The 14,452-nt window shown below is 42.5% G+C and overlaps 1 protein-coding gene across 2 annotated transcripts in view; it reads left to right on the top strand.

Moving 5' to 3' along the window:
- LOC126501331 (lipid droplet-associated hydrolase-like) overlaps positions 1-14,452 on the top strand; it is a 67,850-nt gene that overhangs the window by 41,198 nt on the left and 12,200 nt on the right. For both annotated transcript variants that reach the window (XM_050141939.1, XM_050141941.1), the window contains one exon: positions 13,244-13,478. In XM_050141939.1, coding sequence (XP_049997896.1) covers positions 13,244-13,478 — 235 coding nt within the window. The remainder of the gene's footprint in view (positions 1-13,243; positions 13,479-14,452) is intronic.

Genomic DNA, 14,452 nt, shown 5'->3' with positions numbered 1-14,452 from the left:
AATTTTTTTTCTAATTATAAAAGTTAAGATATTTTCAAATTTCACAAAGATGAGGAAAGCATTTAATAATAAAGGTAGAGAATCATTCAGAGGGACGTCACACAGTGTACAGCTGGCCGATTTTTTAATGCAGCAAGTGGCTTCCTAAAACCATGTAGAAATGGCCAAGGGAACTATAAGGAGAGTTGCCTGCGGTTTATCAGGAGATGTCTGCAGCAAAGTTACTGATTTGCCTCTTACCTTAAAGATTATTGATTTGGGCCAGCAAGATGGCTCAGCAGGTAAAGGCTTCCAGGCCTGACATTCTAAGCCTCAGCTCTGGAAACCACATGATAGAAGGAGAGGATTGCCACGGGTTGTGCTCTGACTTCCACATGTGCTCTGTGGCACGCACACACACATGCACACTCATGTACACACGCACAGATAAATAAAAATTCCTTTAAAGCTAGCATGTCCTATACACCTGTGCTTAGAACAGAGAAAATGATGTAGTACACTCTGTTCACTTTAGTTAATGGAGAGAAAAGAAAAATTTGAGCTCTTTTAACATTCTTGTTTTTAGAATGTTAAATTTTGTTTCAAGTATACAATTCCCTTGTGGCTATTTATGGGAGTGATAATAAGTATCTTTACTGTAGCCTTTGTAGCTACAGTAAATGCTAGAGGAATGTTCTTTAATCCTTTCAACAACTTGAAGAGGCTTTTATGACTGAGTTCATATGGGAGGAACTGGAGACTCTGAAGGACCTTGATTCTTGCTCGGGTCCAAGAGCCCAGTGAGGAGCAGGGCTAGGACTGGACCCACCATGTGTTCACTCGCCAACCTTAGTACCTAACCTCGTACTGTAAAGGGCTTCTAGAAGTCCATGAAAGAATAGCAAGCTCTCAGATAAAGATGCAAAGGACAGCAGCAGATGTGGACCTGAGAACTATAACAACTATGAAAATGCATACCTGCCACAGTGTGTGAAGTTGTGCTACCCAGTTAGTGTCTGTAGAGTGACGGGTACTTACTGTGTCCGATCAGTGACGCTCTGTAGTGTATTATGGAGCCCAGGACATTTTGACAGTGAACACAGAGACCCCAGAGACTTATGGCTGCTGTCCCTGGAGTGATGACTGTCTTGTTTTTACTGTGTTCTATAATGACCCCATATTATTAGGGGAAAGTTTCTGTAAAGGGTGTTCACACCCTTAAACTTCACTAATCCATTGGTTTGGAATCTGTAAGAAGACTGTATTCTCGGATACAGAAAATGCTCCTGGGCCAGTGTATCATCCACTGTAGCAAAGCCCAGACACATCCGTGCTTACTGCTGGCCCCTCTGTCGGGCTTATAGCTTGGGCCTAGTTTTTTCACGGGCATAGAACAGAAGCTGACTCCTGCCAGTTCGAAGGTGGGGTCCTACATATTCCTATAAATCCCCGAAGGAAGACCCGCCTTCCTTTTCTTCTAATAGAAATACAGTACACGCATGACAGTCCTGTCAGCAACTACTGCCGGCTACTGTCAGTGTTGTGAGCACCACTGGCTCCTTCTCTTCATGTAAGGACCCTGACACCTGCCTTGACTAAGGGAACATCTGTCTGTTGTCAGGAGAGAAGGCACAGATCGGCAGAGCATGTGTGTCTCAGTCAGTGTTCTATTGCTGTGAAGAGACATCATGACCACAGCAAATCTTATAAAGGAAAACATTTCTTTAGGGTGGCTTACAGTTCAGAGGTTTCATCCATTATCATCATGGTTGGAGGCATGGCAGTGTGCAGGCGGACATGGTGCTGGAGGGGTAGGGTTCTACATCTGGATCCTCAAGTAGCAAGAAGAGAGCCATACCTGGTGTAGCTTGAGTATCTGAAGCCTCAAAGTCCACCCCCAGTGACTCATTTCCTCCAACAAGTCTACACCTACTCCAGTAAGGCCACACCTCCCAATAGTACCACTCCGTATGGACCCATGGAGGCCATATTTATTCAAACCACCACGATATGTAAAGGAGCCATTCCAATTTAACTCTTAAAACTTTGAACTGAGTAATACTTTGGCCTTAGACTAGGTAAAGATTTAATTGTACACAAATCAAACTTTTGTATAAAATACAGTGACCCAGAAGAAGGAATTGAGCAGGAGTGTGGTGGGCAGACCCCGAGTGTCCACCTTTGGTCTCATGTCCACTTCTCACGCCCATGTTTATATGTCGCTTCCTCCTTGCTTACAGTTCTAACCAACAAAATGCAGTAAAGGTGGGAGGGGTCGTGTGATTTACATACCTGAGGTGACACCCTGTCCTGCTGAAGCCTGGCCCTCTGGCTTTTGGAAAGCAAACTGCCATGCTCTTAGCCGTCCTGCTCATGTGTCGAGGGAGTACAGCAGCTTCTAGAAGCCAAAAGCAGCTTTGAACCAACAGCCAAGAAAAACTGTAGCCTTAGGCCCTACACTGCAAGGAACTGACTCCTGATGACAGCTTTAGTTGACAACTTTAATGATTCTTGGCCCTCATGTTGATCCTCATGTGAGGTCCCTGTCCCAGATGACACCTTGATTGCATCAAAGTGAGTTCTTGCATGCTAACTTACTGTTCTTACTGTGCACACAAATACATATAAGACTCTCATAAAGGCTATAATGCAACCATGAGGAGTGTTGGTTTCTGAAGTAGTGTGTCTGCTTTGGTGTGATTTGGAATGTGAGGTCACATGCAGTTTCCACCCCCCACCCCCACATGAACTAATGAATGGTGATGTGAAGACATTAGAATATGCTGATGAGAGAGCATTTCAGATGCGTTCTTTCTCATGGGACTGCACAGATGTGTCCTGGCTTATTACAGACGTGTCTTTAATTCACTGAATTGTAAATTGTTTCATGGCCTCACTATTGCTAATAGGGATTTTTCAAAGGAGAAGAGGAAATATTTTTACCTCAGAGTAAAATCAGAAAAAGACTACTTGCTAGTGGCATTTGATCTCCGGGTACTTTTCCTAACAAACACACTTTCCACATAGTAACTGTTCTCTACCCATGGAAACTGCATCCAGAGAAGGTTTCATAGAACGTGTGTGATCTGAAGATAAAGGAGATGCTTTTTATCTTAAAAAAAAAAAAAACCAGATTGGATTAACTGAGGATATCATTGAATTACTTAGAATCACAGCAAAAGAAGTTTACTGTGATAATTGTGGAAACTGTGTTTAATAAAAACAACTTCGTATTCACTTAAAATGTGAATCAAATCAATGAGAAGTATTATCCATGTTTACTAAACTGCTATCCAGGGCCTCTGAATTGTCTTAATTTTTCAATTCTATGTTGAAGGTTGCATTGGTAACCATGTATAGTTTTCCCATGCAGAATTGTGCATAGCATTGGCATTTTTGACTAATAAATTGGTGGCCTGTGTCTGTAAGCCAAACATTCTAAAACTAAGAAGTAGAAACTGCTAGACCCAGGAATGACATCCAGTCCTTTCGGGGGGCATGAGGGCCTTCCCTGGAGTCAGGTGTTCTTTCTGTGGGCTCTGCAGGGACTGGGAGAACTAATCTGGATTGTGTGGGTCTGGGAGATGAGGCACCCCTAGGATAAGAGCTTCCTTGTGAAGTCGGTGTGTAGGACAAGTTCAAACTGTTCTTAATAATAAAACCTCAGAGTCACCTTTCAGGGGTGAAAATTGAAGGTCAGAGAAGCAGAGTGCCTAACCACTAGAGATTTTTTTTTAACCTGTTCTAGTGCCCAGACCAAAGGGACAATCCTGTCCTCAGACTGCACCTCATATCCTACCTCAGCCTGCATCTGAGCTCCTGTCTCCTCCTGGCTTATATTCCTCTCACCACCCAGCCATATCACTCCTGTCTCCACCTCCCTAGTGCTGCGATCACCTTTGTGTGAGCTCTGTTTCTCTGATAGACTTTTATCAATTTTGGGTAGCCCAGGGTGGCCATGAACTTACAGAGATCCTTCTGCCTCCATCTCCCAAGTCCTGGGTTTAAAGGTGTGAGCCACCGCTGCTTGACCTCTAGTGGCTTAGCTCTGCACTCTGATCTTCAGGCAAGCTTTATTTGTTAAAACACAGACAAACTATCACTACACTGGGAACCAGTGAGGAAAGGGAGCTTCTCTGTCGGAGAGACCGGTGAGGGAGAGGGTATTACTGAATGGATCTCAGACAGACCTTTATTTTTTCCTGACCTGAACAGGACAGATCCCCGGCTTCATCATCACAGCTAGTGTGGGAACTCACACGCTTCTCCTCCGGTCACTTCTGCTTGAGCTTAACCTGTGCGACAACTTTCTATTCCCAAGTTACAGTCTCTGTCTCGTGGGGTCACAGCTGCCCTAACTGATGGCCACCTACTTGTGAACACACACATGCACATGCGCACACACATTACAAATTTAAATGTAAAATTGGTATTTTTTTGACGTTAACTCTTGTAGGTCTCAGATGAACCTGTTTTCGTAGAGCAGACCGAGCTGGCCAGCACTGTAACGAGGCAGTCACCTGAGAACATAGCTTGTCCTGTCAGAGGTCTGGAAAGTGCTCTGCACGAGCTCAGAAAATTAGGTCCACTTCCTTGGCCTGCGTGGATTTTTTTCTTTTCTAAAAGTGGATTTCTATGCAAAGAATAAAAGAAATCTCAACAGTGGCTTTTCCTACCAAATTTAAACTATAAATTCCCTAAAATTATCTTGATGTCTGGTGAAAGTGTGTCTCAATTGAGAAGCAGTGAATTGTTCTCCACAGGCGGAAGGGTGGAGCCTGTCCCATCTTCTGAGCACTGGTTGTGACTGCCTGTCCCATCTACTGAGTACTGGTTGTGACTCCCTGCCCCATCTCCTGAGCACTGGTTGTGACTGCCTGTCCCATCTCTGATCACTGGTTGTGACTTCCTGCCCCATCTCCTGAGCACTGGTTGTGACTTCCTGCCCCATCTCCTGACCACTGGTTGTGACTGCCTGTCCCATCTCTGAGCACTGGTTGTGACCGTCTCTGCTCTTGTGTTTTTGCGAGGCAATGAGGCATTCAGAGCAGATGTAAGAACTTCCTATCGCTTTGGTCGATTCCCAGGATTTCAGAGCACACTTTAATACTAAGTTTGTTTTGATATAGATCAACCAAATATAACCTGTGGTTGCTGGTATGTTTCGTTCCCCTTGCATGCAGTTTGGTTTAACATGGGTCACAGTAAAGGATCATGTGTAAAAATAATGGATTGCTTCCTGTTTCTGCCAGCTGATTTGATCTGCCCAGAGTTCCCTCAATCCTGAGGTTTACATAACTCCTGTGGAATCTGTGCAATAGTTCCAGTTTGATAGTAACTACATTAACCATTTCTAGTCTCTAAATCTCCGAGGACATCGTAGTAAGCATAGGTGTCTGATTGTGAAGTTAATGAATGAACGAGGAACTAAAATGAGCAGTGGGTTTCTGAACAGGACTCAATTATCAGATGTCAGGGAAAACCGATGGTTTGCACTTAGTGTTTGCACTGGTTTGCTGTAGGATAACCAGGAAAACTAAAAGTATTTATTTCCAGTGTCACCATTTGAAACATTTGTGATGTGTGTTGTCACATGTGTTTACCTGTGTCCAGAATGCAGCAGGGTGTGGTTTGGTTTTGCTCTCCTAAAGAAAGAGAAGTGGTGTGAATGCAGAAAGGAGGTCCTCTGCATGCTTATTATTTTAAGATTTATTTTATTTGTAATTATCTGTATATGTGTGGTTATGAGCATGTGAGGGCAGGTGCCTGCTGAGGTCAGAGGAGGACATAAGATCCTCTGGAGCTGCAATTCCAAGGAGTTATAAGCCACCTGATGTGGGGCTGGGACTTGAACTCTGGTCCTCTGTGAAAGCAGCCAGTATTTATTCACCGCTAAACCCTCTCTCTTGCCCCCTTTCTCATTTTTAAATCAAATTACTTGGTTACTGGTTATTGATGAATTCCTCATCTGCTTTGGATATTTTCCTCTTGTTAGAAGCATGGTTTGCAAACGCCTTCTCCTGTTCTGTAGATGTCTCTCCACTTACAGCTTGTTCCCCTTCCTGAACAGAGCTCTTTAACTGAATGTAATCCGATTTGATTTTTGTTTCTGTTGTCTACGCTTTTGGAATCTTATCTAAGAAATCCTTGTTCAGACCAACTTCATGGAGATTTTTCTCTCACTTTTCCTTCTAATAGTTTTGTGCTGTTAGGTCTTACAGTTAAACCTTTAATGCTTTTTTTTAATTTTGCAATGAGATGAGAATTTAATTTCATTGCTCTGCATATGGGTTACCAGTTGTCCCAATTCTAGTGACTACGAGTCTGTCCTTTATGCAGAGTGTATTCTTAACATCTGTCTTTTAAAAATTAAGTATGTGGAGGGCTCCTTGTTTTTTTAATTTTCATTGTATATGTTCATTGTACATGATGTTGTCTTGCATAAGGACGTTTTCATACAAGTATATATTATACACTGGTCATACATTGTGTAATTGGCCTAATGCCGTCTATGTTGTTACCATCCTGTTTAGATGAGTATAGCTTTGTAGTGTGTTTTGAAGTCAGTTGATGTGATGCAACAGCTTTGCTCTTTTTTTTAAAGACGGTTTGGATATTTGGTGTCTTCTGTTGCTCTATACACAGTTTGACTTTTTTAATGTGAAAAACTCCTGTGTAACTTTGGTGGAAAATGCATGGCATCTGTAAATAGCCCTAGGTAGTACGGACATATTCATAGTAGTCTCCTAATCGATGGACAGTGGAGAGGTTTTCGCTATTGATGCTGTCAGTTTCTTCAGTATTTTAGACCTCAGAATATATGGGTTTTTGGTTTAAGTAATTCTTTTTATTTTTTTTTATTTTTTTACGTGTATATGATGGGGGGGTGGAGGAGTTACACATCATTGCAGTACCAGCAGTGGCCAGGAGAGAGTGTCAGATCTCTGGAGGGTGGGATTGATGTTGGCTGTGAGCCACCTGACATGCATGGGTGCTGGGGCCTGAACTTGGGTCCTCTGGAGGAACAGTACCTGATTCAAACTGCCGAGCCATGTCTCCAGCTCTATTGATTAAAAAGTGGAATTGTTTTCCTGATATCTTTTAGGGAGAAGTTTGTGGCTGGCCTACAGAAACATTACCAATCTTCTATAAGTGTTGATTTCCTCATCTTGCAACATTACTGAACTAATTTTTTAGTTCAAACAGTTTTTCAGTGTGTCATTTCCCGTTTGCCTCTTACTGTCCACAGTAGTATAACTCCATATTTCTGATTTATATACCTTCTATTTCTTAAACCTACTTGTTTTAATAAGAATCTACGGTTGCCTTGTTCCTTACGAGGAAAGCTTGGAATACCTTTCATGGATATGATGTGAGCACCGGGGATACCGTCTATGGCCACTGCTGTGTGGTGCATTCCTTCCACACCTTATTCGTCGTGAAATTATGGCACGAGAGGATGTTATATTACTGTCAGATGGTTTTCCGCATTCTTGGCATGATTGTGTAGTCTTTGGTTTCCAATCTTAGAGTGTGACCTTTGCATATAGAGATTTTCATATCCTTTATTGTTATCTATTTAATGTGATAAGAAAGATAAAGAAATATGGAGGAAGCTAACAGGGGAGCTGGGAGCTGGGATTTGTGTACCTTGGGTTCATACCTAAAATATTAGAAGTAACTTTAGATGAAAATGTATCCTAACTAAATTATGAGATTGAATAGAGGAAAACTGAACCATATCCTATGTAGAAATGTAGAAAATAAAAGAATAGGAAAAGTCTTATCTTGCAACTCTTGCCAAGAGAAAGCTATGTTAGCTGTGTAATGCTATACAGAATAAGCCCAAGAGAGAACCAGAACTGAAATGGAGGGACTTGCTTTATAGTTAGAGTTGTTCCTTCAGGTACTACAGGCAGCATAAGAACTGTGATGGTCACATCTTTACTAGGACAGAGGTGGAAATGTAATAACAGGATGCTATAAATAACGATCTGCAAGTGAATTTGGAGATTTAAATGAAATGGACTCAAGCCTGGCATGGGGGGGGGGGGGGATATATAAAAGCAAATTCAAGATGAAATATCCTGGATAAGCTTGAACTATTAAATAAATTGAATAAATCAATAGCCCATGCATTTTTGGAAAATGAAAACCCAGACCCGGATAGCTTCAGTGATGAGATCTACTGAATATTCAGAGCATAAATAATTGTATTATTTTACTAACCTTCTAGATAGTGGGGAAGAGCCATGATCTGAAATTCAGGGAAATTTTTTATACAAATGAATGTAGACACAACTGGGAAAAGAAAGTGACAGACCGGTCTACTTACCAGCACACAGAAGTCTACCCAAGTGTTACCACAGAGCACTGACTATCCAAGACAAGCCTTGTGTGCTCATAACTGTGGCCAGCCTGGCTCCCTGACCAGAGTGTCGCCCCAGGACTAACAACACTGAGACTTCAGTTTCTGCATCTTTGTGTTGCTCCCTCAGCTGCTACCAGGCAGCCTGCTCCTTGGCCCGGAGGGGAGCTCTTCTTGCAATAATGGGGTAGGGAGAGCGCTCTCCACCTGGGAAACCTCAACAGGACACAGAAGAAGCCCTTCCTATCTCAATACAAGGGACTCCTTTGCACAAACCCACCCATTTGCAATCAGTTCAGTCTCTTTAAATCTAAAGCAGCATCTCTGTCACTTTGAGGAATGAAATTGTGACATCAGAATTCCCTAAACGACAGAACTCTGAGTTGGGCAGTGGAAAGTCATTGGTTAATAGAACACCTCTCTGATTCCTGAAAGGTTTTTCATCAGTTTTACCCCTCAGACTCCTAAAGCACGCTGCTTGCTGTTGAAGTAACCCGACAGATACCTACATTACAGCATGGGAATATGACAAAATGTACTTTCTGTGTGAGCTTCAGATCTCACTTCATATTGTGGCTGAAACGCTGTGCTTTGTTTAAGACGTGTGTTGGCGGCATTGGCGATGCATTGCTACCGAAGCAGCATTTCCAGACGTCTGAAAAGCTCTTTCCCGTCACCCCAAACCTTTTCACTCATCCTCCAGGCCATACAGGAACTCCTGGAATTATATGTTTTTATTGGGCTGAAGAGGAAAACCAGAGAAACTCAAATTATTGTGAGCAAAAGGGAAACAAAATATCTCAAGTATTGTGGAAGAAAACGTCTACAGGAAATAGCTGAATAGTTAGCTGAGAGATAGGACCAGGAAAAAACAAGATATGACTCAAAAGAAAAATCCCTCCTCAGTTTTCACTTCAAATCCCTGTTCTGCATTAGTGAGAGACACAAAGGGAGAATTCCAGGGGACTCCTGACCAAATCTAGCATTTGGCCACTGTCATCAAACAGTGACCAAGAGAAAGGAACTGCCGACTGCAGATGGAGATAGAAACCTACCCTCAAGGAAAGTGTTAATTTCACTCAGAAAGAAATATAAAATACTTAGGAAATGTTCAAACATTCACAGATATCTGAAGTCAGAGAACAGACCCACAACTGATGTAACGCAGCCACAGGCTTGGACCTACATTGTAGAGAAGATAAGGCCAGCACATCCAGTTATTATAAAGAAACATTTTGAAGGAAAAAAACACATTCTTGATTCGGTGTTAGAAAACAATTTCTTAAAAAAAAAAAAAAAAGCAGAACCAGAAAGAACAGTAAATGGAAAGAATACCAGGTGAGCCCATGGCTCCTTGGGTAAGGAGCCCTCACCCTGACCACTTGAGGTGGATCCCCGAGTTTCACATGGTGCAAGGGGAGAACCAACTCCTTCCCACTTGTTGTAGTATATGTAGGTCCACTTTGTGTGGTATGCTCCTCCATTAACAATAAAGAGATAAATACAAAATACAAAAAATGTTTTAAAAAAGAAGACCAAACCCACTTTAGAAATGATCAAACACTTGATTCGATTTGTCTTGAGTAGAAAAACACCATTGGCAATACATATCTGAAAATGTGTTCAACATCCCTGGTCACCAGGGACTACAGATCAAAGCCACAAAGTTGTATCACTAATATGTCCTGAAATGTCCATAATATCCTGATATGTCAGGATAACGATTGTTGTGGCACACTGTCCTCTGGACATGATGTGGTCATTGTCCAGTTGCGCAGGATGCAGCTGTAGTTACTGGAAGGAGACTTGTACAGAATTGAGCTCATTAACTCTCCATCACAGTGCACGGGAGGGACACACAAAGCCCTAGCCCCTTGCGAAGGTTTAACAATGAACAGTTGCTGGGAAAGACAGTTTGTCCTAACAGTGTAGCGACCCATAAGTTGCTGGCAGTTCTGAGAGTTATTCTGGGTAAACTCCCTGATGGAATCATTTCTTTGTTTCTGGGATGGGTGCCCTATGTGGGTGAGCAGACGTTGATTCCTGTTTCTTCAGTTAAAGTTCACACAACAGCTCTTTAAAAAGCAAGTGGTCTGAGGAGAGGACTCAGCAGGCGGAGCTCTGGCATTGTATGCATGAGGACCAAGTTCAGATGCCCAGGTCCATGTAAAGCCAAGCAGGCTTGACGGCCACCAAAGACCAGTGTGAGAGATGGGGACATATAAGGGGTGATGGCTTATCAGAGTGGAGAGTCACACGCTGAAACCTTGTGGGAGTCAGATGTCCAGGATGGAGTAGCCACGTAGTGGCTGGCTAATTACTGAGGGCTCTGAGTAGAGAGCTCTGAAGTTTACAGCTTCCAGGAGGTCCCAGACATGTGAGAACTGTAGAATTTTGAGATTTGTCTCCTAAGAGCTCAACCAGGCTCTTGTTGTGGATATTGTAGAATTATCCCTGTGCACTTCTGGCAGAAAGCAGAGACAGATCTGCTGTGAACGACACAAGAGCACGGTGTGACCAGCGTCACACTGGCAGCAGCTGATTTCCCCGGCACATTGTGTCTAGCTGGCAGGAAAAACATTACAGGAATTGCTAAGTAGCAGAAGGCACAACTTGACCAGTGGAGTGAGCTGCAGACCCATATGTAGGGATGTGGAGATGAGATGGCCAGGAATCTGAGCAGCTGTGATGAACAAATTAAAAGTTCTAATAGAACAAGTGGGCAACATGAACAGATATGGGACTCCTAAGAGGTGTGGGGATGCTGCACATCAAAACTAGTAACAGAAATGAAGATGGCTTTTGTTAGGTGTGTGAATAACTTGAATATGGTAAGTAAAGAATTTCTGAGCTTGAAGATATCTCAATAGAAACCTCAAAAGTCAAAAAGCAAAGAGAACAAAAAGCAAAGAGAAACAAAACAGTATGGGAAGAGTGCAGGCCTTCACAAAAGAACCGGAATACAGCAGGGAAAGAAACAGAAAATAACTGTTAAAGATGGCAACTAAATTCATGTCAGACACCACACGAGAGACACAGGGACCTCAGTAGACACCAGACACCACACTGGATTAACACCTCCCTAAAACATGCTACAAGTCGGCATGCATTTCCAAACTACAGAAAGTCAAAAAAAAAATAATGAAATTTTGGGAGACAAGGAGAAAAAACAAACACATTACTTGTCGAGAAACAAAAGCTAGGATCATTTCCACCTCAGAACCTTCACAGACAGGAAGAGAGAAGGCGTGAGATATTTAGTGTGGAGAAGGAGAAGCGAAAGAAAAAAGAAAACCACCACCTGGAATCTCTACCCTGTGTGATACTCCTTCAAAGGTTGAGGGAAAGTAACAACCCTGTAGACAAGAACAACTGAGGAGAGTTGTGGTCACTTCCACCATGTGCAAGAACTGCGTTAGGTTCTTCACACCGAAAGCACTGGAGCAGAAACTAAGATCTGAATAGAGATTGGAAACAACTGAAATTCTCTCAGTGAAATGAATAAAGTTTGCACATTCATATAGTAGAATATTAGCAAAGATAAGGTAAATAAAGATGACATTTATAAACATGAGGTTGAATAAAAGAAGTAAGACCGTAAAGTGTGCTATTATGTAAAATTCGTTAACCAAGAGACTCCTCATTGTGAAGGGGCGGCGGGTGCGGATGTGAAACAGAAAAGAACTGCCCATGGGAGGTGATGGGTGCTGACCGGAAGGAAACCCTGTGGCTCGAGATTCAAGGCAGGCTGTGCTCGTTGCATTTTCTGCTGCCTTGCTGTTTGCTGTACAGTGATTTGCTGGCTTGCACATTTATATCTGAGATGCCTCACTGTACGTGTGTTCTGTTTAACTTAAAATGTTTTAAAAAAAAAAAAGCAGGACTGGTGCCAAATTCATAGTGGAAGCAGAAAATTGACTCCCACAAATTGTTTCTATATTCCAAATGTGCACCCTGGTGCACGCGTGTGTGTGCATACACACTTTAAATTGTTTTTCTAATGTAATTATAAATTAAGGTGTAGCTGCTGAGACTGCTCAGTGGTAAAGAGCAATGTTTGTCTTTAAGAACACCTGCGTTTTATCCCTAGCACCTACATCATGGCTCACAACTGTCTGGAATTCAAGCTGCAGGGGGATTCAATGCCCTCTTCTTGCTTCTGTGTACACATGGTACCCAGACATACATGCAAGCAAAACACCCATACATGTAAAGAAAAGGTTAGGAAACTTAATCGATAGCCTCTGTTCTTATTTTTCGGTTCTGTGATCTTTTACTATTACTGAGGTGCCCATGTATATTTCTGTTGATAGATTGTGCATAACTCTTTTGACTTTTCTGATCTCCTATAGAAGTCATTTTCACCCAGTTCAGTAATAACCAGTGGTTGGACTTATATTCATTTTCATCAGCAGAAGCATTTGGCTCTATATCTGTTTTCCTGACTGAGCCAGTTTGATGCTTTTATCCTTAAGATAAAGTTTAAATTGAAGTTAAGAGAAACCCACTTTGAAAAGAGAGCTGTCTCCAAGTCTAATCAGTAAAGAAATGGTCATAGCAGTGGAGCCTTTTGTGTGGCCCTGCTCCCACCAAGTCAGGACAGACCATTGGTTCCTCCTCCCAGTAATCCTTCAATGAATGGCGAATTTCCATCATGATCTAGGAAGTGTCTGTCACTCTTCCTTCTTCCCATAGTTGGCCCTAGTGCCTCAGGAATGCACTTAGGTCCCTTATAGACTAGCATGGGGGTAAGAATACAGTCAGCTTTAGTTTGATCTGACCACTTCTCCAGTGGTGTTCTAGGCCTGGTGACTGTCAGGAAACTCTAGGAAATCCAGGCCAGCATGGGCTATTCTGTAAGAAAACCTCTCATGCAAATGTGTCTCTTTCTTGTAGGTCATCCACTCCTTTCTGCTGTTTCCCACTATCGAGCGGATGGCTGAGACGCCCAACGGCAGAATTGCCACCCCACTTCTGTGCTGGTTTCGATATGCGCTCTATGCTACCGGCTACTTAGTACTTAAACCATGTCCAGAAATAATAAAGTCCTTCCTAATCAAGAAAGCCCTTGAAAGACTGAGCTTCACCTGTGAAATTCCTTTGGAGAACCTTCTTCAACCATTCTGCCTGGGTAAGCATGCTTTTCAAGGTGTGTGGCTGCTGTTGTGTAAGGAAGTGTGTGCAGACTTGTCTTGGCCAGGTCGTGAGCAACGGGCAGTTTTCTGTTTGCCCTTTTCTACCCCACACTTAATCTGAGAATAGAACTTGAGACTGCGTGAAGGGAGTTCATGATAACTGGATATAAAAATCTCATGGAGCTTTAATGTTCCCTTCGGCTCCTGGTTCACACTGTGGCCACAGCATGGGGAGATGAGCCAAGCACAGGACACAGCTTGTGTGCAGTCCTTGGGAATCCAGAGGTGGCCTGCAGCTCACTGTCTGCAGTAACGGCCTGGTGAGGGGATGGGTTACATCTTGATGCTCATCTTTTCCATTAATCTAGAAGAGCTTAAATTATGACAGAGAAAACACCACCATGCTAACAGTGTTTAGCAATGGAATCTCCGCTGTCTATACTTTCAGATATACCAGTGATTAGTTTTCCTATTCTGTACTTTTGGACAATAATGACTTATTAGTATTTATAAACGACTTAAATTTTATTTATTTTTATATGTATGGGTGTTTTGCCTGCACATATGTCTGTGCACAATGCAGACTGGTGACCAGAAGCAGGCTTTAGATCAGGATGTGGAACATAAAAAAATTTTATCTTTCAGTTATGTATATAAATTCTAAATACAATAATTAAATGCCAGTTTTATATCAAGTGAATATATAATACATATACAATCACTTGGTTTTTGTTAAGCAAGTGCTTATGTAAGATATTTCTAGTCTTTCCTACACAAGAGTCTGATGGAGGTGGGTCTTTTAATAATAAAGAAACTGCCTCGGCCCTCATAGGACAGAAAATTAGGTAGGCGGAGTAGACAGAAGAGAATGCTGGGAAAAAGAAGCTGAGTTGAGGAGTCGCCATGATTCTCCCGCTCCAGACAGACGCGGGTTAAGATCCTCCCTGGTAAGCCAGCTCGTGGGCTACAC

Source organism: Alexandromys fortis, unplaced genomic scaffold (assembly GCF_014885135.2).
Source record: "Alexandromys fortis isolate MF-2015 unplaced genomic scaffold, M_Fortis_MF-2015_v1.1 scaffold_30, whole genome shotgun sequence".
Classification (NCBI taxonomy): domain Eukaryota; kingdom Metazoa; phylum Chordata; class Mammalia; order Rodentia; family Cricetidae; genus Alexandromys; species Alexandromys fortis.
The sequence above is the reverse complement of the archived record's forward strand: the minus strand, read 5'-3'. Positions and strand labels throughout refer to the sequence as shown.